Raw genomic sequence first — 26,626 nt, 5'->3', positions numbered from 1 at the left:
TTTTGCAAAAGTAGATTTCAGAAGCTCATTTTGCTTAGTGGAGGCCAAAATCACTTAATTTTCTAGGTTTGAATTTGTCATGTTTGCTTTACTAGGAAACACATCATTAGATTTTTGAAGCTGTATGTATAAAAAATTGCTACTTGGCCTTCATACAGCATTTTCAGCTTATGTGCTTTTTAATAGCACAATTGTTGTTAGACACAGTTACTGGTTGAAGTGGGTTTTGTAAGTTATTCAATGAAAAAGTGAACATTAAAGTATTAAAATATTATTAAAAATTCCAACAATTGTATTAGTGTGAACTATAAACTTTTTCAAAAATGAAAATATTATGGTTTTTCCACTCTGTTTACTTTTAGAAAAGGCCTTTCATGTAATAATAATAAAGCTTGGTACTGTGGAGTATTGTTGATGGAGTTTAGATATAGAAAAGACAACTCTTTTTTCATTCATAACTCAGAATTGTATTGAGTCAACAACAGCAGTGATAAACTGTAAAAGACCACAAGACATAAATCCAATTTAAATCCTCTGTCTTCTATAATTTCATTAGAAAAGAAATAAAGATATAAAGTGAGGCTATTTTCTATGGAAGTGTCTGCCTTATAATCCTGTTTTCTAATGGTTTGATTTTGCTGTATTTTAAAATGCAAATAAATTCAGAAATCGTAGTCTTTAAAATTTCCATACTGTGTATGCTCTAGATTGCTGTAGCACTGTACTCTCACTTTAAGCATTGTTGATGTGTCTTTTTTTGCCACATATTGAAGACTGCATTTTTACTTCATTGATTTGTACATGTTTCTGAGAAGAAACAAATACCAACTTTGTCAACAGTAATGGGGCAGGATTTGATATTTCTTGAAGACCTATTAAAATTAATATTCCCATTGCTATGATGTCAGTGGAGTTAACTCTCAAACTTCAGTTTGAGACCAGCAGCTCCAGGCATGAGCTTAGATGGAGGCAGGGATGTAGTTCTTGGATAGAGTACTCTATTCCTATACAGAAGGAGTAGTAAAGTTCTGGAAGCCAGCCAGGTCCAAACATTGTTGCTAAAACTATTAATCAGGCCATAAATATTAAGGGCCGAAACATTATCACTGCACATAAACAAAATTGCATACCCTGACAAATTTTACACACTTTCTGAGAAGGAAGCCTAAGATTTTAATTGAAAGGGAACCTCATGTTATACTGCTAAAAACTGGCAAAGAAAACAGTCACTGAGAATGTTTGGTTTATCCTCTCATATCCCTTCATGACAGATTGTTCTTATGCTACAGCATTACCAGTTTGTATTGTTGGAGGAAAGTTTAATTGGTTTCAGCTTCAGGAGCAATTAAATGGCAAAAAGTAATAATATCGTTAACATAGATTGTCAGCAAGTTCACGTGTTGTGTCTTTGTTCCATGTTGATATTTTCAAGAACATTTATAAATGAAATGCTTTAATTCTGCTTCCAGTGCAGTCTCTTTGGTTTTGATTGTCACCTACACCAGAACAGAGGTCTGCCTGTGGAGCTTATTCTGACTGCACTGCTCACACTAATGCAAAGCTAATAATGATGGGGAAAGCATCACCAGTGTGTTGCTGTTCCATTCAAGAAGTCAATTTAAGACTTTTTGACTAATGGTTCAGATCTGCTGCTCACATAAAGTGAGCTCTGTGTTCCTGTGCTGCAAGCTTACTGGTCCTTTCCTCCCTCTTTCCACCTCTTCTACCCCATTTTTGCCTTTTCTTACATAATTTTTCTGTATGCAAGAACTGTCTTCTAGAAGACTTTTTGGAGACTTCCAAGAATTGCAGTGGAACACTCTTCTTGATGCTCCAAGGAAAATAATGAAAACTGGTTGTGTTGCAAACATTTTCTCCTGCAAATTCCAGATGTTTGAATACTGACTGAAGATCTTTTATTTTCCTTAAAAGCAGGTCCCACAAAATGGCTTTGGAGAGATACAGGGGAAACTTCCTCTGCAAGAGGAAAAACCAAACAAAAAGCCCAAAGTACTAAGCTTGTTTGTGCAGGAAATTCAGATGATCTCTATTTCACTCAGGTCAGCTCTCAAGAGTGTACAGGAAAGCTGATAATTTACTAAAGGATTTCCTTTTGTATTTCTAGTGACATGTTTGGTTACCATAGCAGTACTTTTTTGACCTGATGAACACTGGACATGACATTTTAGGGAGCTGGTGTTGGGATTTTTTGTGTATATTTTGTTTTGAATCCTGAAGAAATGTGGTGAGAGTTGATGTGTGGATTAACTGAATTTGTAGAAACACTGCTAGAAATATGTTTATGAAGTGTTTATGAAAGTATACAAAGAGTAGTGCATCAAAACAACCATACTGAAAGTTTTGCAGGAAAAAGAAACTTTATATTCTTTCCAATGTTGTTTAATATTTCTTCACATAAAGTTACTTGCTCTGAGCAGAGCTCTCTGGAGCCTGGAAGCCTTCTTTCCTTCATGAAAGAAGTAGTATTTAATTTTGAGGTTACTGCATTTATACAGATGAGTTTTGAGCACAAAAGTTACTGCATTATCTACTGACATAATTTATTGTGTACTTGTAAAAGAGAGATGAAAAGCAGATCTCACAAGCAGTCCGAAAACGGATTTTATTTCAATTAGGAAATCTTTCTGATGTTTTGTAGCAAACTTGTTTTAGATTAATTTGGATAAATATTAATAGATTAATGAGTTAATTAGTGCCTTCCCTTTTTGCAGGAATCAGGAGCTTAAAGACCTGGGAGAGCTCGCTCCTCACTGGGACAACATGCGCAAAAGTGTAATTGCTCACTGTGATCAGATGCTGAGCATGTACCAGGACACTCTGGCAGAGCTTGGGAAGCACACAGGTAGGAATCTGTGATTTTATCTGGAACGTTTCAGAGCTTACTAGATTGTTAGCTATAAAATACTGGCATATTCAGCGGGAATAAAATACATAAAAATCTTGGAATCAAAGGATGGTTTGGATTGGAAGGAACCTTAAAGATTATCAAGTTCTAGCCCACCTGGACCAGGTTACTCAAACTCCCATCCAGCCTGGCCTTGAATACTTCCAGCAATGGGGCATCCACAGCTCCTCTGGGCAACCTGTTCCAGTGTCTCACCTCCCTCCACATTAAAGAATTTCTTCCTAATGTCTAATCCAAATCTCCTCATTTAAGTTTGAATCCCCTTGTCCTGTCATCACGTGATCTTGTAAAAAGTCCCGCTCCAGCTTTTATTGTAAGCTCCCTCCATGTACTGAGGGAGTAAGGTTGCAATTGCATCAGCCTGAAATCTCTTTTCCAAGTTGAACTATTCCAATAAGCATCTCTGTGGCCTCCTCTGGACTCACTCCAGCAGGTCTGTGTCCCTCCTGTGCTGGGAGCCCAGAGCCGGATGCAGAGATCTTGGTCACAGAAAAGGAGAAATCTGATTTTAGTGTATTAAAAAAAACAGTCTCTAACTGAAAGTAACCTTTTTGAAAGCAGTCGGTCAGCTGCTTAAATATTTGGTGGGGAAAAAGCTCTTGTGTTGCACTAAATGTTGTATAATTATTTCCATTTAGTTGGCAGAAGTGACATTTCTTGTATTTGTGATTGTTTGCCATCATCAGAATATCCCAGTTCCAATTTTGGCATCTACTGTCTAGCCCAGTATGACACTTCCTGTGATTCTGTTTTAAATGGTATCTATATGTATTTTCAATCTTTGCCTAATTAATCTTTAAAGCGCTCCATAAAGTGTCATAAACAAGCCAATAAATACAGATAATGACAGATTCAATGTAATAATTATAGCATTCAGGAAAATATTGAGGGGACATTTTGAGATTTTAAAAAATAGACAACATAATCTATTAAACATAAACCCTGCAAGACCTGTATTGTGCAAAGTGACTTTCTAAAGGGTTTATAATGTTAAAGGACCCATCTTAATTGGGTCTTGAGAGAAATAATGTGGTCCTGGGAAACTGAGGTCATCCAGGAGGAGCAAATCAGCACATGTAAAAGAGAAAGGGACATTAATCAGAAAACAAAGCAACCTAATACAAGATTGTATACAAGATTAGAAAAGCGAGCCAGACATAGATTTGATTTAATACTAATTTGATTTGTAGTTATGTTGGGAGCACATTGAAATTCAAGTACTTATGAAGTAGAAGTTGCTAAGATTAGGGATGTGAGCACAATTTTAATTCAGACTTTTCAGGTCAACATATTCAAGGCATGCCAAAAACCATTTTGCTTTTCAGTGTAGCCAGTGCAGGTGTCTTTCTTCATCTTGAAATATTGCCTGAATTTGTGTTGAATTGTTCAGAAGGGCAGATAGCACCTGCAAATAAAATTTCTCCAAAATATGCTCATGCTTCCCCAGTACAATCTCATGTTGGGCTTTTTGAGTGATACCCACTTCAACTCAACCAAACTATTTGGGAATTTAGTGGAGAAGGCTGTTAGGAGACCACTTAATTTCTTTTTGAAATTGAGAGATTGCTGTGGAAGTATGAGGAAGCCACATAAGTGTTAGACAGCAATTTTGGTTTACTAGCATATTTATTGAAAATGGATGTTTAAGAAAGTTAAAACTATTTCAGATTTGAGTTGTTTTGGCAAACACTTTTATCCTCAGTAATGGGAGAATTTGAGAGAATGTAAAGCATTTTATTGTAAGGAAACATACCAGGAAGATATAAGGGTTAGGAAACAAAAACCCCAGTAATTTTAGGTAACTCTAAAGCACAGATTTGGTGATATTGGGAGGGAGTGGAACTTTGAAAATTATTTGTTTGTTTCAATCTACATCATGGAATTTCCTGTCTAATCTAAAATTTTGACTCCTGGCTTTGCTCTTCATCTGTATTAAATTATTTTTTTAAGTTCCTAACTTAGGGAGCAACCTAAGCAAGCTTGGCTGGTCTGGAGCATCGTTGGTGCCCTCGGGCAGAGTGGTTTATATTGGGAGGCTCAGTGCTCAGTCCTATGGCAGTTTCAACAGATAAACACTAGCAAGTCTTGATTGGGCAAGCAAAAAACGATTTAAAATATTTTCTTTATCTTCTTATGTGTTTGCTTCAAAAAAAGGCTGAACCTTGGCAAAACTTATTTAAAAATCTATCTGACTGAGAGGAATTTTAGTTCTAGTAATTAATAGTTGGCAAAATGATAGAATGTTGGAAAAGTGGCCTAGGTAAACATCGGGCTGCCTGAATTAGAAGACAAGGCCACCTCTCTTTCCTAATCTACACCCTTTTATTTTATACAGATTCTGTATTAAATGTGTTCAGGTAAATTATATTTTCATACTGTCAGATTTTAATTATTTTTCTTTACACTACCAAAATACTACTCAAAATCTAATGTTTTGGAAATATACAGCCATATTAATCTTTTTTTGTTTTGTTTTTCCAAGGCATCGTGCCTCCTGTGAACAAATATATAGCTTTCCTTAAGATAGTTTGTGTTTCTTTATTTGACCTTTCTAGGAAGAACACATAGCCTATTCAATACAATACTTTTCTTCAAAGAAAATAATCTTACTCAGAAAAATGCAGTGCCATCATAGTTCTGTAACCTTGCAGTTTTAGCACAGAATAAACACAATGCACATTAACTGCTGCATTGTCTCCAGCAGACTACAGACTGATTTCAGACAGCAGGGAAGAGTATCTATCTCCTAGAATAAAACAGTTAGATTGCTCTGTGAATTAAATGCTGCTTTGTTGCTTCCAGTATGGATACATGCTGAGACTCAGTGAACGTTTCATCTCCTAATATATAATTATCCATTGAAGGTAAATTAAAGACAACTCCTCACATACAAGTATTGTCTCCCTTTAAAAGGAATACAAAAACATCTGGGTGGTTAAGACAATGATTCTTTAAACTTTTGTTTTTCAGGTTCTTCCTTTAAATCAAGCTGTAGCAAAGGAGAAAAAACACTAGAATTCATCCCAATAAATCTTCATCTGCAAAGAATGCATGTGCATAGTCCTCGATTGAAAGGTAAAGAAATTCCCCAAGTATGACTAAGTATGCTTTGAAACACAGTTTCACTGAAATTTAGAAATCACATCCAAAGTTAAAGCTCTGCAAGGAATTTCCCTGCCTTGTCTTCTGATGCCACAGGTTGTGGACATTTACTGCACATTATCTTGGAAAACTAAGGGCTGGTTAACTAAATTTCTTCCAAGTTCCTTTCTAAAAACAGATTCCAAGGATGTGCTCATTTTGTTCCTATGACACTTCAAGCAAATAAGTAAATGGAGAATATATGCTATTTTCACTCAGTGTTGAGTGAAAATACTGCAAGCTTCCAACATCTCCTGGAAAGGGGGATAACTTTCTGTAACATGGTCTGTGGTTCTTTTTAACACAGAATTCTGTTGTTGCCACTTGCATGTGATTTTAGCAGCTTCCTTTACAGATCAAAGATCATACTGATACATATATATGACCAAATGGCGCAGTGAATAATTTGTTGATAAATTGAGATCTGAAAAATTTGCTGTAACTACAAACACAGAAATTACATTCTGATACAGTTTTTGCCTTATTAATAAGCTCTCCATGTAAGATTGTAAAACAGTAAGTAAAAACAGTGGTAAATTTCCTGTTTTGTACTGTGTGAGTATACATCCACTTCTAAGTTGGGACACAGGGGCTTCCAATTATCTGTTAGATACTGGTTGGTTCAATATTTTGTTATTTCTTTTACTAAAAAGCTGTGCCTCCAAATATTTCAACAAGATGGGGATTTATAGTGACATAATGTGATAACACAGATTTTAATTTAATGTTTTCAAGTTAATTAATTAACTGAAAAGGATTTTCAGGTTTGTAATGGGGGCCAGAAGCTTAACATTGTCTTTTCAAGAAAACCTCTTTGTGAACAGGACACTGTTCTATTTGCTAAATAAAAAGAAAAGTTCAGTGAAATCTGTGACTTACTTAAGCACCCACAACTTTTACAGTACTGGAGTTTTGTTTTGCTTTTCTATGAATTTTCTCCCTTCTTCTCCAAAACCATTTTGCTTGGCACACATCATTAATTGATAATCAAAAAGAGTACAGGAAGAGATAAATGTTAGAATTGTTCTAGTTGTCTTCCAAATTTGGATCTTCAAATTATAAAACTCTGCCTCTGTTACTTAACTAATGTTCTTCCCTGTGTCTTGTATTAGATATATGCAGTCTAAGCAGTTTGTAGCAATTGCTAATTGATCTGGAATAGGCAGCACTTTGATATGAAGTTGGTCTTTCTCAGCTCATGCTTTGCTTGGCATATATCAAAGGACACCTGGAATATAACCAGGAGACTGACACTGGAAGGGGAAGAATAAAAATTCATGGAGGTGGCATTTAAACAAGCTAATGATCCATAGAGGTGTCATTAACCCTTACACTATCAGATATCTTAATTTTGGGAATGCAAGATAGGTTTTAAACCCGTCTATTGTATATACACATTGGTATGTGGGGTTTTTTGTGTTTGACATGTATAATAACAGGTTTGCTTTTCCTGAACTTTTGTTTGGGTTGTCATTGAGTACTGAAATGGAAGAGAAAGTGTGCTTAAGCTTTCAGTAGGAGTAGCTTTGAGGAAAAATACTGTTTTCCTATGGGTCAATGGTATCCTTATCCATTTCATAAACCCCACATTGTGCTCTGTTCATCATACTAGAGAACTTAAATCTATATATTGACGTAGCTTTGCTTTTGTTCCTGTTTGCAATATGTGCTTGTTTTAAATAGATTTGGTGAACTGAAGTGATTTTTGTTTTGCATCTGGCCAGTTTAAGACACTGACTGCCTTCTCCTCCTCCTTATTGTCGAGTATCAGTGGAGTCCTAATAGCTGAAGAATATGTATTAGTGATAATCTGTATAAAAACCTAGAAGAATGGGCTATTTAAGAATCTTGAGGCTCACCTTAGGCGAATGAAATTATGTCACTTCTCCTTTTAAGTGGATATTGAAGAGTCACCAACTCATTAGAGCTCAAATCAATTTGAGCAAATATGTTCTGAGATTCAGCTCAGGAAGTAAGGCATAGTTCATTAACTGTGAATCATTTGTACAGTGCTCATGCTTCTGGGCATATTTATCATCAGAATGCAAGTTCTATTTTAGGAGAGGTCTAGATTTTAATTTACATGGGAAACTTCTTTGAGGAATAAAACAGTTCTCAAAAAACATCCTGTAATATTTCCTTTAGAAATGCATTTTAAGGATGAGGCATTCGGAACTGCACTTTTGTACCTCCAGTAAGTTCAGGTACAAAACAGGTACTTACTGTAAATGTAAATTTAAACTTAGAAAAAACAGTTATGTGGTGTGGGATGTAATTAAATCTTCATCTCCACCCTGACAATCAGTCACAAGCTCTTTGAAAAATGATGTTTCACCTCCAGTTCTGTAAGCATATATCCACACAAAGAATTCATCCCCTATGTCATAAGGCACCAGGATATACAGAAAATGACAACAGATTGTTTTCTCAGCAAGCATTTCATTAGTATGATTTATTTCCTATTCTGGTAGCTTCTCAACTGACTTTGTGTTTATAAACATATATAAAAAGTGTATGTCATAGAGCAGGGCTCACCAATTTAGCATTAAACACCATTATATCTGAAAGTACAGTAACGTTACATCTAAACAAATTCAAGCTAGAAAAGGAATAGGGATTTTTACTAGCTTAATTGACTTCTCTGGGAATGCAGTGAATTTGTTGTCACTTGAAATCTTTTGATCAAGATTAGATGCCTAAACAAAGAGATGCCTTCACTCAACCAAGAGACAAGCTTGATGCAGGAATTATTAGCTGTGATTCGGTAGTCTCTATTATTCAGTCAGACTATTCCATCAAAATGGTCTCTTTTGACTCTATAATGCTTGAATCTGTGCATCTCAACATGACTACAAGTTAAATAATGAAAGGGGCAATAGAATGAAATACGCAATGGGCCAATTTACTTGTCAGCTTTGTAAACTGCAGAGCTGGAATATTGTTCTACTCAGTGGCACATGATTTAGATATAGCCATAAATCAAATGAACTTTTTAAAGTGTGCAGTGGCTGTATAGAAAGATTGATTAACTCTTGGGCCTTCTTGGGACATGGATTATCAATTATTCCCTGGAAATTATAAAGACTTATCTTTACTTTTTGTGGAATAGATGTCATAGTGTTTCCATGATTTAGGGATAGAAGCATTCAGATGTCTGTGTTCCTCTATTCCCATTCCAGATGCTCTGTATGATGTTATCACTGTGGGAGCCCCAGCAGCACATTTCCAAGGATTTAAGAATGGTGGTCTCCGGAAACTGCTGAGTAAATTTGAGGCTGAAAGACGAAAGTAAGTATTCTTTCCAGTAGCTGGGAAAATACCATTAAGGTTACATTAAAATGCCATAAGCTCACTGAATAACAAAACAGTTTATCCTGCTGAATGAATGGAAGATTAAAATCTGGTAGGATTGAACACTGCATTCATAAAATATTCCCTTTTTTTTCCCTGCTTTGATGAAAATTGAAACACGCTCTACTTCTAGTGTTAAGACTAATTTTGAATAAACACAGGAAATTACCTCAAGCTGTGCTGCAGGGTGTTCAGGTTGGGAGGATTTCTTCATGAAAAGGGTTTTTGTGCATTGGGACTTGTGGTGGAGTCATCATCCCTGGAAGTGCTCAAGAAAAGGCAGGACTTGGCACTCAGTGCTGTGGTTTAGTTGATATGGTGGTTGTTCTGTCAAAGGTTGGACTCGATGATCTTGGAGGTCTTCTGCAACCTTAATGGTTCAAAACTATGATTTTTTTCCTTGTATTTTAGGAAGCTGGAGGTATATCAGTACTTGAAAACCTGCTGTTCAGAATGAGATATCTCTTTGGCAATTCTTGTGCTAAGAGGAATGTACCTGTAGACAATTTTTAAACACAGAAACTGTAACTTAAGGTAGCAGCTTTATTTCTGACAGGCCTGGGTGTATGCTATGGTAGAAGTATTTTTAGTACACTGTGAAAAAACAAACTAATCTTATTCTTCAGAAAGCCAAAATAAGACTAATAAAAAATAAAGGTTTCAGTTTATTGTGGAGCTCAAATGCTTTGTTCACTCTTGAACATGCACCAAAATGTTAGTTACATCTTTTCCTAAAAATTGGATGTATTTGTGTTTGTTGCTATGGCTGTTCAGATTTTTTTCAGTAGTTGTGACTGCTCAGAGCTCCTGCTGATGGTGTCAACTGCAGTGTTACAGCATTCCAAAGGGAAAGCAGGAAGGGAGTGCTCTGATCTAAGTTATCATGACAGTCCACAGAAAATTAATTCCATTATAGTCAATGCTCAAAAAAGTTTCATGGATAAAATATCATAGAGAATAAAAGGAAAATTATTCAATTCTGCTGTTGACTTCTAGGTTGAATAGGAGTTGGCATTAATATTAACAACAAACAAAACCCAGCAGATCTAGTTGCTTTGAAAGCTGTATTATTGAGGGGGTCTTGCTTGCCCTACACAGCATAAAAACCCTGTTGAATCTTCAAAAATCTTTCATTTCCCTGACCACCTCTGATGCTGAAACCTGCCAATGAAACATGTGCATCATGTTGATCACATAAGACACATCAATAAAGTCGGTGTTAATATTCTGCTGTCAGCAAACTGGTATGGGCAGCCTCATCCCCGTCGTATGAAGGCCTACAAAGTACATGTTTACTGCTGAAGAAAATGTCTGAAGACATTTCTTAAAGTATCTTCTCCTTTACTATCTGATTAATGCAGTTGCAATAGTGATTTGTGGGTTTTTATCATAATAATTTATAACTGAAGCCGCTAGATATAAATAATATAATAGACATAATCCTTTAAAATCATATGATATAAAGTAGCATTACAGTTGTCACAGTGCTCAGCTTTCAGAAAATGAACCATTTCTTACTACATTCTCAATCTTATAATGGACAAATTTATTTCACTCTGGTGACAACAGTGCTGCTTTGCATGCACCTGTTTATTTTGCTGCATAAAGGTGTTTTGAGGACACCTTGTGTCCCCTGAGGCACCTTTTGCAATTTGAATTTCCTGTTTTATGATGGGGCTAGATTTTCTGAAGATTTTGTTGAAGGAAGAAGTGACACCTTGCGATCTCAGTCAGAATATAGAATGAACAGGAAAAATGCAGATTCAGCAGCCGTTTTCTCTAGGCTAACTGAGCTGAAGACCTAATGCAAGATGTGGGAAGAGATTAGTTCTCAGCCAATACTAGCAGCTGTCAAGGTGTGACAGAATTGCCTTGAATGTTTTTGACCTTCAGTCTGATTATTAGAGCAGTTTATCAAAATATTCAACAGTGTCAGCTTATTGCAATATATTTCTTGCGCAGTCTTAGACCTGTAGAATTAAAAGACAAAGAGAAACAGTTATCTGGTAGCATTTGCAGTTGCAAAACAAAAACAAGACTGAGACATATGTTTTTTGAAAGTTTATCCAACAGAAGAATGTGGAAAATGTGTATGTGAAGATAGTTCTGGCATCTTTTCTATTACACAGAATATGAATCTTTGTGCAGACACAAAGGGCAAGTCCTGTATAATAATATTTACAAAAATGCAGTGGTTTTGCAATTCTTCTCTCATTTATTGCCATCAGGAATGTCATATCCAGTTTTTATAAAAGGCACATTATAAAAAAAAAAAGAGGACCTGAAATAAGAGCAAGAAAGGCTTTTCTTTTAGGTGAAAATTTTCTGGTATGTGATCGGAAGAATGTCCTTAAAGCAAGTTTAGGACTGAAATGACCGCTGACAGTCATGTGGTCATGGTTAACGATGGTGCCAATATATGGAAATGATCAAGTGTGGTTTTATATGCTTAGTGAAAGCTTTCAAACTTTACCCAGAAAGCATTATTATACAGTTTTCAAAAGGTACCTGAGTCATCATTTACATATGAGAGGTATGTTTTCATTATGCTGCTGCTATTTTGCACTGGACCTACCCATGTGGCCTTTACCCTAATGCAGAAGTTTCATCCAGTTTGTGCCTTAGGACACCTGTGAAAAGTTTCTCTGTAAGAGGCAGCTGCCTCTTCTGTCTAACAGTGCTTACGTACCAGAGCTGTATGCAGCACTAAGCTTTAAAAGTAGCTGTAGAGGAGGGAATGTCACTTACTTGTGAGTAGTAATATCTGTTTTTGAAGGGTAAGGCCACAGAAAACCTCAGCTAGTCATACATGCAACAGTGTGAACACAACAGTTAGAAACTTCAAATGTGTTGTTTCTGAAAAATAATTACATATTCTTCTAGGGGGATTGAGGAAGTTGCTCTCAAATTATGAGAGGAACTAAATATTTGAAGCTGTGTCATGCTTTCTAGGGTTCTGGAAATGTTTAAATTGTCCAAATAATTACCAGTCTGGTAGTGCACTTCATTCTGAAGAGTCATTCTCTCTTCACTAATTCCTTTACTTAAAAGCTATGATTTACTTAATTGCAATGAGAACTGCCCACACCTTTGGTGTCACTGCCCTCTTTCTTACAAGTGGTGTCTGTAGCTTTTCTGCTGCAATATTCAGTGAAGCTTAGAGCTGTGGGAGATCAGCGAAAACTATCTAGGACTTAAAGACTGAGGGAAATCCCGGAAAGGAGTATGTGCACAGTGAACTTGATAACAGCATTAGCCAGATTCAGCCTGCAAAAAGGACTTTTTGATAAAGGGACGGAAAAGCCTGATGGGGAATTAGAGAAGTGTCGAGACTTTTAAGACTATGTCATCACTGCAGTTAACATAGACTATTACTCTTTGTCCCTGCCCTATCTACTGAGCCTGCTGCTTGAGGGTTCCAGTGGATGTAGTGCTAGGTCTGACTCTGGAAGTCATCTCACTAACAGGCTATCCACCTCAAAGGCAGAACTGTGGCAGTTTCTTTATTACTCGGAGGGACAGAGGTTTGTTTGTTTTTTCCTAATTCATTAGGAGGGACAGTTTATATTATTCACTTTGCTGAAATACTCTGAATTATGACTTCTACTAGACACGTGTCTAGTAGACATGAGTAGCTCATGTAAGTTGGAGATGCGTCGTAATTTAGATGTGGCTGGTAGTAATGGCAGTTAGATGCCATTAATCCTGATTGCCTCTACAAAGAATTGTATCTAGGAATGAAGACATTGGTGAAAGACAGAAAAATAGAATGGATATTGGGGAATAGAAAATTAGAATTGGGTATTGAGAGTATACCTCAGCAGAATACGTAAGCAAGAGCCTTAATTTTAAAACTGCTTGAAGCTACCCTTATTTGCCAGAATCATAGAAAATGCTGAATTGGAAGGGACTGATCAAGATTTAGTTTCTAATTTGTAGAAAACTAAAGAGAAGGAACTAGAATTCACTCAATAAAAGGCACAAAGGGGAACTGGGGGTAATGAAGAGATCTGGACAAAGACTGAAATGAAAGGGAATGCATAAAGTTCAGAGGATTGAACAAGTGTCAGTATTTGGTCTTGGTATGCCAAATTAAGAAAGAAATCAGTGGTGAAATGGCTGAAGGGACTGAAATACTTGAGACAAAAAGGAGAGAAGGGAGATACAAGCAGTACCAGCTGGGAGTAGTATGTACATTCCTCTGGCATTGGTGATGTGCCAGGAGGTGCTTGGTTTCTGTTTTTCCTGTTTTAATCTGAAGCTGCAGAAGATTTTGGTTAGTTTCTCTGAAAGACTAAACCAGGGCTTTATAAAAGGAAGAGTTACGTACCAGAGGTTCAGGTGAGGAGCTGTGGGCTGCAGGCAAGAGCCAGTGGGTGTGTGCATGCTGTCTGAAGTGCTGTTTGAGAACAGCGGTGTAAGAGGATATTGCATAATTTGTAGGGAGGAAAAGAAGAAAGAGGGATATGAGAAGTCCTGCAAAATAATTGCAGTAGTTTGAACAGTGGAAAGTAGGAAGTTTGCAGTGTGCATTTGTGTGGTTTTGAAGTAATTCACTTCCACACCCATTGCTGGGTCTCTTCTTGCAAATCAGACGCCTGTTCTTTATTGGAGATAACTTTGTTTATCATCTCTTCCTGGACATCACTGAGGCCAATCAAAACACAGTGTGGGCCACTGATCAATTCAACATTAATGGCCCACTTGGAAAGACTCAGTGAGGCAGTTAATTCTCTTTTGGGGAGCTCAGTTGGAAGAATAAGGAGCCTTATGCTCTTTGATATTATTACCTGACTTTGTCAAATATTTTCTATCTCTAGAATTACAGTGTTTAAAAGAAACACATAAAAACATGGGGGTTTATGTTCAGATCAGCCACTCAAAGGAATTTTGCACTGTATTACTTGGAGCATGTGGTGGTGGGCTGTTTCATGCTGTTTATGCTTTTACTGTTCAAGGAAAGGTTTGTTTATACCCTTAAAGGCGGGATTAGTGGTGTCTATGAAGTTCAGGCATCTGGCTTCTTTTTTTTTTTTTTTTTTTTTTTTTTGCAAAAGTAGTGGCAAGATTTTTAGCACCATAAGCATTGCTGTTAATGGCAGAAATGAATTTGACATTTTGTGACTCTCTGTTATCACAGTACTGGCTACCAGTGTATTTACTATTCACCTGAAAACACAGCCAAGGCAAAAGAAGTTCTCAGCAACATCAGTCATCTGCAGCCTCTCATATCAAGCCATGCAGACCTGCTGCTCAGTTCTGCAAGCCAACGTTCTCCAGACAGCTTGAAGAACTCTTTAAAGATGCTTTCAGAAAAAGTAAGATTCAAATCCTCAATGCAATGGAAAATGGAGTAACCAAGTCTCTCTAACTGCTGGGAGGGGTTCTGCATCATTTGACTTTCACAGCATCAGGAAATGTTAAATAAACTCAGCTAAAATAAGCATCAAAATGTTGTTATTAGAAAAATAATGTTATTTAGCATTTCTGTAGGCCTTCCATATAGAAAATTAATGAAATCTATAAATATTGCCTTTATTTAAAAGTGTAATTAATTTAATTTCATGTAGCTTCTTTATCCTCTAGTGGCTACATACTGGACTTTATGAAAATATCAAAAATTATAAATAATTTTGTAGTATGAGAAGTCTTTTTTTAAAATTCTCTATTATATTTCAAGCTGCTGCTTATGGGAGGTAGTTCAAGCCAGGTTGGTGTATAAGGTTTAGAATAACAGCATGATCAGAAATGGTGATGCAGCCTGGAAGGAGAAGCTGGGAAATTTGCTCTAGGAGATCTCAAATTTTATTTCTCTTTCTCCTATTATATCTGTCTGTAGCTGTAACCTCTTCCTCATTTTAGTTCCTTTAGTTCTAAATTAGAAAGATAATGTTCCCTGCTGGTCCCACAGACTGATAATGGAGATTAGCTGAAGCCTGTAGTGCTTCCCAGCATAGGTTACCCTATAAAAATATGAACCCTTATATGAATAACAATATGAACCCTGTGACCCGAGAGGTTGTGAAGAATTTCCCGTTTCTCCATGGGCCATCTCTTCAGTAGTGTGATCCCAGTATGGCTTAATAACAGGATCAATAACCATTTCCATGTATCTTCAGCGATTGGGCAGTGACAGCCCTGTGGTCTGTTGAGCACCATTACCCCAGCAGCTCCTTGTGCAATAGGAGGGTTTCAAATGTGAATATTGAGCTTGGCCACTTGCTGTGAAGGCATTCCAGAAGAGCATGGGGGAGAGGAACATTGCTCTCAGTGGCAGATGTGTGAATCCACACTCACTCTGAGAATGTGGAGTCAGTCTGAGTGTCAGGGGTGATGGAAGAAGGCAGAATTCAGCCTGGAAATGAAACAGAGGAATTTAAGGAGGGGGACTGTAGCAATTATAGTGTACCTCTGGATGCAGGAGGGCATTTTTAGCTGTGCATAGAAGAGGGAAGCTGCTCTGTTAGAGGTTAGTTCAAAGAAATCTGTATGCACAGGCAAAGCAAATCAGGCAAAGAAGGGCTTGTTCTGAAGATCCAAGGGGTGGTTGCTGAGGAATGTGCATTTCCTCTGCCATTTGCCTCTGGACAGGAGGAGGGGATGATTTCAGAGGCAGGCAGCCATGGTACTAAAACCCTGCTTGAACCATGGCTTGGTAGAGACTCTGGCTATAAAAAAGGGACAAAAAAGACAATTCATTCAGTTTGCTAAAGTCTTAGGTATTTTACATTTATAGCTGGTGACTTAGTTGAGAGTGTTCATATCAGCTTTTCAGGACCAGGATTAAATTGCTGTTAGTGCATGAGCTCAGGTTCCCAGAAGAAGGAGTCTCGCCCTGTGTATTCCTTGGGTGTCTGTCTAGCCTCCACCTTTTGCTTGGAAGAGACAAATCCAGTTGTCTGAGCAACTGCAGCAGGAGTGGCTCAATACCTGCTTCCCTATTACCAAATGCACTCCTAGGAAAAGGTGGATAATAGAGCAATAGGGTGGATTGCTGAGGAAGCAAGTGTGCTGGGACAGCTGCTTGTAAAGAGGGGAAGAGAGGTGGGGAAGAGAGACCAAGAAACAGCTTCAGGAAAGGGAAATACAATTTCAAAGCCCTAAACGCAGTGAACCCACACAATACTGAAATTAGATCCCTCATGGTTAATTCAAAGCCTTATATTGCGGTCTTGAAATATTCTGTCTGTATAGTCTGGTACAGTACTGGAGAGCCAAGACTACCAGAGTGTTCCTGCTTGTATTTAACACAGAGTAGCACATGCTCTGCTGAGTATAATTACATGATATCTGCTTGTGCTCCTGAGGCATATGTAGTGCTTTGCTATTCCATCTTTCCTGCACTTTTTAAATGTAAAAAATAAATGCTCTTACGTTTTAACTGGATAGATATTGAGAAATTAAACATCTGTTTGAAGTCATAAAAATGATTTGCCTGGTGAATTAAATTCTGCGAGTTTATTAAAAAACATATCACTTGGTATATATAAGAATTCTTTCTATAATTATTAGGTAGCAGTGAGTAAATCTGAATTATCAATAATGTGAATTACATTTAAGTGTTCATGTTAGAAATGGAAGGACTGGCTGCATGGATTGAAAGTGGAAAATTAAATAATTCCACTGCTGCTTCTTAAAAGGAGCTTATTTTCTCCTATTAAGCATCTCCATATATAATTTACAGTTTACTGTAGTGTTTTCCTGAGACTAACCTTTTATCATCACTTTTTGTTAGTTGATTAAGGAAGCCTTTAGCTATCGACAAGTGTATCAGCATTTGCAGCTTGCAGAAGGCTTGATAAATTAATTTTCCAGATATGCCTATCTTTGTTTGCAGAAATACTCTTTAGTAGAGTATCTGAAAGAATTTGCAGAGTTTTTATTTCTTTGTATAGACTGGTTTTGTGATTTCAGTGCAGTTTCATAAATAGTGATGTTCTGCAAATTTAGCTATACTGAGCTGTTAGAAAGTGAAGTTAAAACATATTCTGCTGTTAAACCAATGGGATCTCTGAATGGAATTTAATTACAGAATTATTTTAGTTGCTGCATGAAAAATGGAGTCGCACTTCTGTACTGATTTTCTTTTAAAAACTAAATTTCCCTATAAAATATTTCTATTCAATTATATTACTTAAACTTTGCAGTCCTAGTGGGCATTATTTACATCAAGCTATCCAATTCTCATAATTTTTTGAAATGTAAAGTTTTTTTGAGTGTTATTCTGAACCAGAAACCTGAAATTTTCTCAAACAGACATTGTGGGGAAGGTAGATATGAAACCTCAGCAAAACCATGATATTGCTGTTTTCAAGGGTAGACAAGTAATGGAGTTTCAACTCTCTTGCTATGGAACTATAGAAGAGTGTTGAAGAGGGGCTTTGCTGTTACCACACAATCCCTCAAATCTCATTGTGCCATGGTAAGGCAAAGAATGGTGGGGTGTGATAGCACTATTCCCCAAAGACTAAGTCATTCTCCAGGCATGCACCATCTGGGTTGGAAATGTAGAAAACTGAAATTGTCCTGCAGAGCAATTCAGTACAATGAGAAGACAGTCCTGAGAAAACTGTTAAAAAATGGCCTTTCCCTCAGGCACCAAGTTGGTAATGAGGAGAAGGAATGGGTCTGGTAATATTGCTGGGGAGATGAGTAGTGTTGCCAAGTCTAAAGAATCCCAAGTCAGGTCTGATTTTGGTTTTAAAAAATCAATAATTTTTCTTAGATGTGCCAGCAGTTCTTATTTTTAGAACTGTAGAGATTTATTTGGAGTAGAATTTTCAGCCTGTCCATGTGAAACGATTCAGAAAGTATTTTTTTGGTAAACATAATGAAAATGGGAAAGGCAGAAACTTCTCATTTAAGTACCTCACCTAGCAGCTGGAGCCTTAAGAAAACCATTAATTTTGTAGAGCCTTTCTGTCTTAAATATCTGTAAACTTTTGAGAGGGTCTTGAGACAGGAAGGCAAGAAAAAGAAGTTGAGTAGGAGTGGGTACAAAAGATGAATAGGTAGTATGAAGAAGGGATAGGATAAGAAGTGCAGAAACTGGGAGAAAAGACTTCCAGGAATATTCTCAGGAGTTCCAGGGAGGTGCTGGCACTTGACACTTGTTTGTTTTGGGGTTTTTTTGGCTACTTTTCCCTCCAGTTTTTGCATAAACAGCACATAAGGGCTAAACGGAGCTTGGCTAGGCAACCCTCATTTCTGGCATTTCCTGCTGGTTGAGGCTGGATCCTCTGACTCTTATCTACATACCTTCCCACATCCCTGTTTAATTAAGATTGTGTGCACAAAGGCATACTTTTCTTGTTGAGGTGGAAGGGAGATGAATAATGCAGGGAGGTTGAAGGATTTAAAAAATATGGTAAAATGCCAGCTGTAACAGTTAACATAGAAAAATGATACAGAGATTGAATAGCATCTTCAGAAGACCCGAGAAGACAACTTCAGAGTTTCCTTTCTTTAAAATATACACAAAATCAAGCTTGAAATCAGGTGTCACCTACCATGATATCTGGGTTGACACCTACCAGTAGTAAAATTTATCTGTGGAGACACTGCTTTTGCAGATACTGCTATTTCAGCATTGTAGAGTGGTGGGTTTTATTTAGAGAGATTATTGAACTGGTTAATTGTGTTTTATCTTACACTTATTCAGAAATTATCGTGCTGTGGTTGGTTACTCTTGGAAGTGGTTCTTGTTGAGGCTCGCCTTTGAGGTGAAATTTGGAATTCAAATAAAATGTGAAAATATTATGATCTCTATGACAGATAATGTGCTTCTGTGTTAATCCTTAGAACACTGGGATTGTAGTATGTGATCTCTAAAACTCTTGAAATTTTCCTCATTATTTGTTGGCCTACTTTGTTTTCTGCCTCCCAGGCAGGCCTGAAACAAATACCTGCTCTGCCTAAGGATAATTCAGTGTTACACAGCTTTGCTGCCATACCACATTCTTTGGTCTAACCTTTCCATTCGTTTGGTTTTTTTCCCTAGACGGAGTTATTTGTGCACACATTCAAGGACCAGCTGGTGAGAAGTGCCCTTTTAGCACTGTACACGGCCCGGCCTGGCTGTGTGCTCAAGAAACCAGCTGTGCCCAGGAACAGTGCAGAGGAAGGGGCTGATGCACAGCACCAGGATCATCCTGCTCACATCAAAAGGCAGGACTCCATACCCCATCATTCTGAGTATGATGAGGAGGAGTGGGTAAGTAGACAGAAACCCTTGGCCAGTGAAACCCTACAAATTAGCATAAGCAAGCTCAAGCCCTCAGTGTCCTTGTCTCATGTCGTGGCAGGGGGGAAAGGGGTGCGAAACTGTAAAATTGTGCTTCTCAGATGCATTGCAGATGCAGATTTTGAAGCTAAATTGCAAGGATTTGCCTAAGTACAGTGTGCTGCTCTGAGACTGCCTAGTTGTGCGTAGAACCGTGAAGGTGTTGAGTGTATTCTTGCCCAGACAGAAGAATAGTCTTTGCTCTTACTCGGGTTGGTTTTGCTAGTTGGGCAGATTTAAGGACTGGAACAGTATATGCTGTTCACAGGGAAATGTTATTTTCTTCCCCACCCCCTGCAACACCCCTCTCCAGCCCTCAGGCTGTAATCATTTTAAATACACTGAATTAACCCTCAGCCCATTGCCCCTAGACTCTGTTCTTAGAAACTGTCTGAGGTTCTGTAAAAGAGTTAAATACAATGTTTAGATTTTAACATTCTTAGCATATCTTTCAAAGATATGTATTATTTATATGGCTGAAATTTTATAAATCAATTATTTTGGTGGATGTCTTCTTAATAGGTCTGTTACTTTATTTCATACATTCTCAAGCTATTTTTATTCAGTCCAGGCTCATGCTTTGAGTTCATCACTGTATTCTCATAGACGTAAAGGATGTCAGCATATTCATCTCTATTGTAAATAATTAACAACTTGTGTGAGCTATGGTATTCCACCTAAACTGTAACTTTTTTCCATGCCAAAAATAAAGGAAGAAGAATATATTTCTTCTAGAAGAAAGGCAATTATTTCCAGCCCCATGCATTAAGTAGTCGTGAGATTTAAACAATAAATATCTCATGATTTCATTTGTCCTCCAGTTTTAGAGCCTTTAATTCACTTTTTCTTGTTTTCTCAACAACCTGAGGGGCTGGAATGGAGGCTCTTTCCTTGAACTAAAGCCAAAATGTTTGTTTTTAGCTGTTGAAACATTCAGAGATATAACACAATAGTTTTTGTAAAAGACATAAATTTTGCACTGGAAAAAGTGGCACTTTGTGAAAGCTGGATTTTAATTTAGTACTGCAATTTAGCATCTCTGAAGAGAAGATAGCTTTGCTGTAATTCATAACTAAATAAAAAAAGCTGCCAGGTGCTTGGTCCTCACCTATTAAACTGCATAAGTAGGTAATTTTAAACAGTATTCATTTTCTTCTGCTGAATTAGTAAAATTATCTTGATTCAAATTAAATGTATCTTTCACTGTTTTCCGAATTGAGCTGAGTCAGATTCATTGTCAAACTTGAGACAGTATAAATTTTGTGATTTTTTCTGCATTTGAATGGTTAAACTTTGCAGTTATTTCTGTCAGTAGAGGTGATAAATAATATGAGTTTTAATAATCAAATTGTGATTAGCACGATGGAAAGAGAAAGAAGAAAGGCATGTAAAATTTGAAAAAACACTTAATCCACTGTGAAACACGACTATAAAGGGAAAAACTTTAATATATGTTGCTTTGTATGCACAATGCTCTATCCTCCTTTGCTGTTGTAGGTTTTTTCCTCACTATTATCAGTACTAAGTGTTATAAGTACTATTATAAGTACTAGTGTTACATTTGGCAGTTGGAACTTTAGTTTTGCCTGAAATCTACATCCTTAAACAACTCTTTAAGCTGACCCTTGAAGCAGCCCACGGGGGTGTTAATCATGCACATTACTTAAGATATTTCCTTTATCTCTGAACAGAGCTCAAAAAGGCCTTAAGGAAATATCTGAATATCCACTGAAATGAAGGAGACACAGCATCTTCAGAGTGCTTGGACGTGCAGATGCTGTGTCATACATGGCACAAGTAAAGCACACAACTGAAGTGATGTGTATGGAGGGACAAGAAGTGACTGAGGAGCTCTGTGGTGAATTCAGGAAGGCTGAGAATCCTTTAAAAACAGAAACAGCCTCTGGGACTCCACTGGCTGGCAGTGTTTAGAAGGAAGACATCCAGTCAGGTGCAGTGACAGAAAGGAGTGTCCATTGCTGCTCTCTGAAATGAGGAAGGTGTCCTAATTTTTAATGATACTTTCTGATCAGATGGAAATTAATTACATTTTTTTCAGTTGGATGAATGAAAGACAATTATTTTACAGGTTCATTTTTAATTGTCCTAGGAGAGGTGCCCAGCTTTCACTGATGCCAAGGCCTGCCTTTCCATCTTTTCATCTGCTTAAGAAGGTGAAAGGTCAGTGCTAGGCTACAGGAAAATATTCTGGAAATAGTAAAAGATGACAGTAAGAAGTGGATTAATTTCTTCTCATGGAGAATCATAGAAGCCACTTGATTTTCAGTGATGGGAAACTGCAGTTTTACTTGAAAATTGTTCCTGCCAAACTGCAGAATTTCAACAGCCTTCTTAGATAAATGTGACTGCCTTTGGTGCAGACAGAATAACATCTCAATGAATGATAAATAGATGCCTCTACATTTTCTATCTGCCCACAATCCCAGGAACCTCCTATGTGGAGAAAAGGGGCTGTGAAACAGGCCTTTGCTCCCTCTCAGTTGCTTGTATATAAAAAAGCCAGATACATGATAATAAGAGTGAGTTTTCTGTCAACAGATGTTTATGAATTTCGCTTCTAAACCCTCAGGGAATGTTTGTGGGAATATTGTATAGAAATCATCTCAATGCTGGGTTAATAGTTGGTTTGAAAAAAGTGCTCTTTGCAATGTGAAGCAAGGGCTCATATTTGTGTTGCTTGTGCAATAACTCCAGATGCTCATTAAGAGCTTAATGCTTTTTTTGTGCAGGAATTAAGTTCCCCCATCACACAAAAGAAAAGGGAAATTAGATTGCTCCAACTTCTCTGAGCAACCTCACTTGCCTATTCCTCAGCAACTTCAGTGACTGGAAGCTCTGAAGCTCCCTTATACTCTGGAGGATTCTTCATAGAATCCTTCTCCCCAGAATTATGCTTGTGGGCGGTAAAAATCAGTAGTTTCACACATATTGTAAATGTTTTTTCAGGATTGCTTGAAGTGCATACATGAGGAAACTTCTGAAGGAATCTATACCTGCCCTCAGTCTTTTGTGTCCTCAGGAGAAGGGAGCAGGGCATAAGATCCCTCTAGTCAGGCTGAAGTGAGGCGTGTAGTTGAAAAGCAACATTAGATTTAAATGTTTGCCTTAGCAGTAACTCTAGATTTGCCTCCACTCAAAATCCAAGGGTTGCCATTTATATGAAACTATGCTATTTCTCTGAGTTCTCAGTTTTCTTTAACCTTCTCTCTTGGTATTTTTGCAACTTCATTTTTCTGCCTGAAGACCTGACAAATACATAATGCTTCTGGCTCTGTAAAATACAAAACAAAGCAGTGATGTTAAATTCCCATTTTTAACCCTCAAGCAAACTCTGGTTGCTCTGCAATACTTTCAGAATGACTCAGCATTGAAACATGTACTTGGAGAGGGGAGGGTGGTTTCTGTGAGTTTGTTATGGTTTGGTTTTAGTCTGATTGCTTGTCTTGTGTACAGCCTCGTTTGTTGTATGGCTTGGTTTCTTCCTTCTTATTCAGTGCTGCAAAAGTAGGTGCAAAAGCTTTGATTTCTGCAGCATCCAGCACCTGAAAGACTCTCCCTATATCTCTGATCCATAACAGCTCTTTCTTATGCTCCACATGATTTCTTTTCCTCTCTGCTTGTACAGAATTTTTTCTACCTCTCTATTACTTCCCTAATTCTCCTATTGTAAACTCAGTTAAGTGTGATGGTTGCAGTTTTTGTGAGAGGTGAGAAACAAAACTGAAATTGTGTTAGCTAATAAATATGCCATGACAGCAAGTTTCTCATTCTAGTCCTTGAATTTAACATTTTCTTCAGCAGAGTAACTGATGTGATAAAATACAGGATATGTTAAATCAAAAAGAGGTTATTAAACACTATGACAAAACTGGCCCACACAAGGTTTCATTTGTCAACCTTTGAGTGTGTCTGTACTCTTAAGGTATCATTTAAATAGACAAGCTGCTCAGTTCCTTGCTATTAGACCTGAAATTTTGTCTGCATTATGTCGAGTTTGAAGCACTTGTTCTCCAGTGTCTAAAACCATAAAAGTTTGGGTTCATTTACTCTGCAAGAGAATCTCCATGAAAAAGGCTCGGGTTGGTAATAGGCTGAAGGATGAGAGGAGCAGTCATATGCTAACATCATTAATAACTTACTATTGTCCCTTTTTGTTTTTTTTTTCTTCAGTAACATGCAGTGATAATTCTGGTCTTTTCAGGACAGGGTGTGGGCCAACGTGGCAAAGAGTTTGAACTGCCTTATTGCCATGGTGGACAGGCTGCTTGAAAAGGACAACATCAGCAACATCAAAGAGGGTGAAAATGAGCCTTCAGCAGAAGATTGCAAGGTGTTGCATACAGGCGGTAAGCAACCCCCACTAATTTTTTATTTTTTAGTCATTGACAAGAGTAAATAAAAATTTGCACAGCTACAGAAAAGTCATCTAGAGAAGACTCCATAGTATCTTTGATGAGAGTGCTAATGGCAAGGTTTACACATTTGTGGGAGGTTATTTATCAAAGTACAGCTTTAATGTGTGCTCAGACTGCTTGCCATGCTCAGTTGTTTGTGCTAGAGTGTAAACCTTTTGAAACTACAGTCTTTTCTTTTTGTAGGCTGATGTACTTTAATGTACTTTAGATTTTACTTGTGTGTAGTATTTTGAGGAAAAAAAAATAGGACTGTGTCTTACCCCATAGAAAACTTGTAAGGAAAGGTGAACATTCTGAATCAGCGTCATTCTCCTGCAAATGCTTCTGCTTTTCTGAGGTGATATACTGATTTTTATTTTCTGATTTGATAAAATTCATGTTTACCTGGATATACCTGTCAGCCTGTGTCAAAAGGTCAAGTGGAATAATTCAGTGGTATGATGTAAAGAAAATTTTGTGACAAGGATCCTTGTCACCTTCTGATCTCCTCCTTCTCATCTTCTGATCTTCTTCTGATCTTCTCCTATGATTCATGTTTGTATTCTTGATGCATAGATTATATCTGCTTAAGTCTAATGAGATTTTCTAGTCTGAAAGTGTATTGCAATAAATGAAACAGATCCTTAGTGATAGTGGTGGTAGTCCTAATGCAAGGACATCAGAGCCAACCTTTGTGCCACTCTTTAGCTAAATAAATCAACTCCCCATACAAAGCAACAATCCAACACAACTGCTTTATTTTATAGAGTTTTGTATAGTTTCAACTTTCTTTTTTTTCATTGTGCATTTTATCCTGTGTCTTCCCTTACATGTTCTCCATGGAATTTAATTACATCATTTTGTATAAAGAGTTTTAAAGTTACCAGTACTCACTTGTAATTTATTTCTTACACAACAAGAATTAAAATTACTTTTAAAGTTTTATGTCATTTGTGTAGTACTGGTGAGATCTGTAAATTCTGGTTGTAGTATTGATTTTTAATGCAGCTGTAACATCTGCATTTTACCAGTGTGAGAGGTTTATGCTGGAGTCCTGGCATCCTTGTTTTCAGTGCAAGATGTGTTGGACTTGATTTTGTATGATTTGTTCAGAGAGCAACTTATTCCTTATCTGTTTGGTTCTCTAAGTTTCTGTCTACCAGGCATGTAATGTTAGACGGGAAGGTGATATAATCTCTGCTCTCTAGTGAAGGCTTGCAGGTGAAAAATATCAACACTTTCTACACCTTTCCTGCCTTCCTCAGAGAAAGTACAAATATTTAACAGCTAGGTAGGTGTAGTTTTGAACTTGGGAGAATCCTTAGATGGTGGACCTTTTACAGACTTTTACAGACTTTCCCATAATTTCCTTCACTCTCTTCAGCCCCCTGAGTATCTCTTCTGCTATACGCCATGTTATGGATTTAACCAGCACAGGCAAATGAAATATTGGTTACAACTTTTAGGTCACAAGCCAGAAACAAAAAAGGAAAGAGCAAAATTGCATCATTTAAAGTACTGTAATAAGGCAGCCATCAAGTCATCAAGTAGAATGAAAGGTAGCTCTTGCTTAGCAATAATGATAATAGTGATGGTTAGAAAATTTTAGCTGAGTTTCATCCAGCTGAGAAGTTGTCTTCTGGAGTTGGTGGGCCAAAGACACAAAAAATATCCAACTGCTATGATGCTGGAATAAATACTTGCTTTTTTCTTCATTTCAGAACCATCCCTATTTCTCTTGAATAAGTACAGGTGTCCTTCAGTGAGAGCAGTGCTTTTGTTGAGCTGTCCTGAAAGTTCTCTAACACTCCCTCACATGAGAGCTGCAGAGATTTGTGGGGCAAACTACTGTGTTTTCATGTTCTTTTTGAGCAAGACATCGTTTTAGGAATGCCTTGGACAGTTTATAGGACTTTCAAGGTCATATAGAGATGGAGACGTTTTAAAATTGCTTTCTTTTATAGGACTAACTTGAAAGATGGAGCTTTCCGAAGAGCTTTCCAGGTGTGTGCCAAAGTTGGTTCCCTAATGATTTTCAAAACTTTGGGGCCAGAATTTTTCATGCTTGACTTCTCTATAAGAGTGTGGGTGTAGATGTTTGTTTTTCTCTGCATCTCCCTCTCTGAAATTTAACGTGAAACCCTAAGGGTGCACTGTGAAGCAACTACACAGAGGTTGAGATTCCAAGTTTACAGTTACAAATTTGGCTTTAATTCTGCTTCATTTTAAACTTGAAGCCTGATTATGAGTTCACAGCATTTTCCTAGATAGAAAATCACACTGTGTACGCCCATAGATACATTTCTAAAATAACAGACTTTTGCACTACTTAAAATTCACAAACATAACATAAATGAAAAGCTTGCCACATCTTGGTTATATATTATACATAATTTGAGCATATTTGAGCATAATGTATTTCATTAATACTGCAAATATATGGGCACAGATTGATCTTTGAGTCTGAAACTGCTTTAGTTAATACTCAGAGAAATTGGGCTGCTTTTGTAA

The 26,626-nt window shown here is 37.3% G+C and overlaps 1 protein-coding gene across 8 annotated transcripts in view; it reads left to right on the top strand.

Moving 5' to 3' along the window:
• The window catches only part of INPP4B (inositol polyphosphate-4-phosphatase type II B), a 267,765-nt gene that overhangs the window by 147,104 nt on the left and 94,035 nt on the right, over nucleotides 1–26,626 (top strand). For all 8 annotated transcript variants that reach the window (XM_063156987.1, XM_063156986.1, XM_063156985.1 and 5 more), the window contains 6 exons: nucleotides 2,733–2,863; nucleotides 5,897–6,001; nucleotides 9,247–9,355; nucleotides 14,559–14,736; nucleotides 19,419–19,631; nucleotides 23,923–24,067. In XM_063156987.1, coding sequence (XP_063013057.1) covers nucleotides 2,733–2,863; nucleotides 5,897–6,001; nucleotides 9,247–9,355; nucleotides 14,559–14,736; nucleotides 19,419–19,631; nucleotides 23,923–24,067 — 881 coding nt within the window. The remainder of the gene's footprint in view (nucleotides 1–2,732; nucleotides 2,864–5,896; nucleotides 6,002–9,246; nucleotides 9,356–14,558; nucleotides 14,737–19,418; nucleotides 19,632–23,922; nucleotides 24,068–26,626) is intronic.

This window comes from Melospiza melodia, chromosome 5 (assembly GCF_035770615.1).
Source record: "Melospiza melodia melodia isolate bMelMel2 chromosome 5, bMelMel2.pri, whole genome shotgun sequence".
Lineage (NCBI taxonomy): Eukaryota > Metazoa > Chordata > Aves > Passeriformes > Passerellidae > Melospiza > Melospiza melodia.
This window is presented reverse-complemented; position numbering and strand designations above follow the sequence as displayed.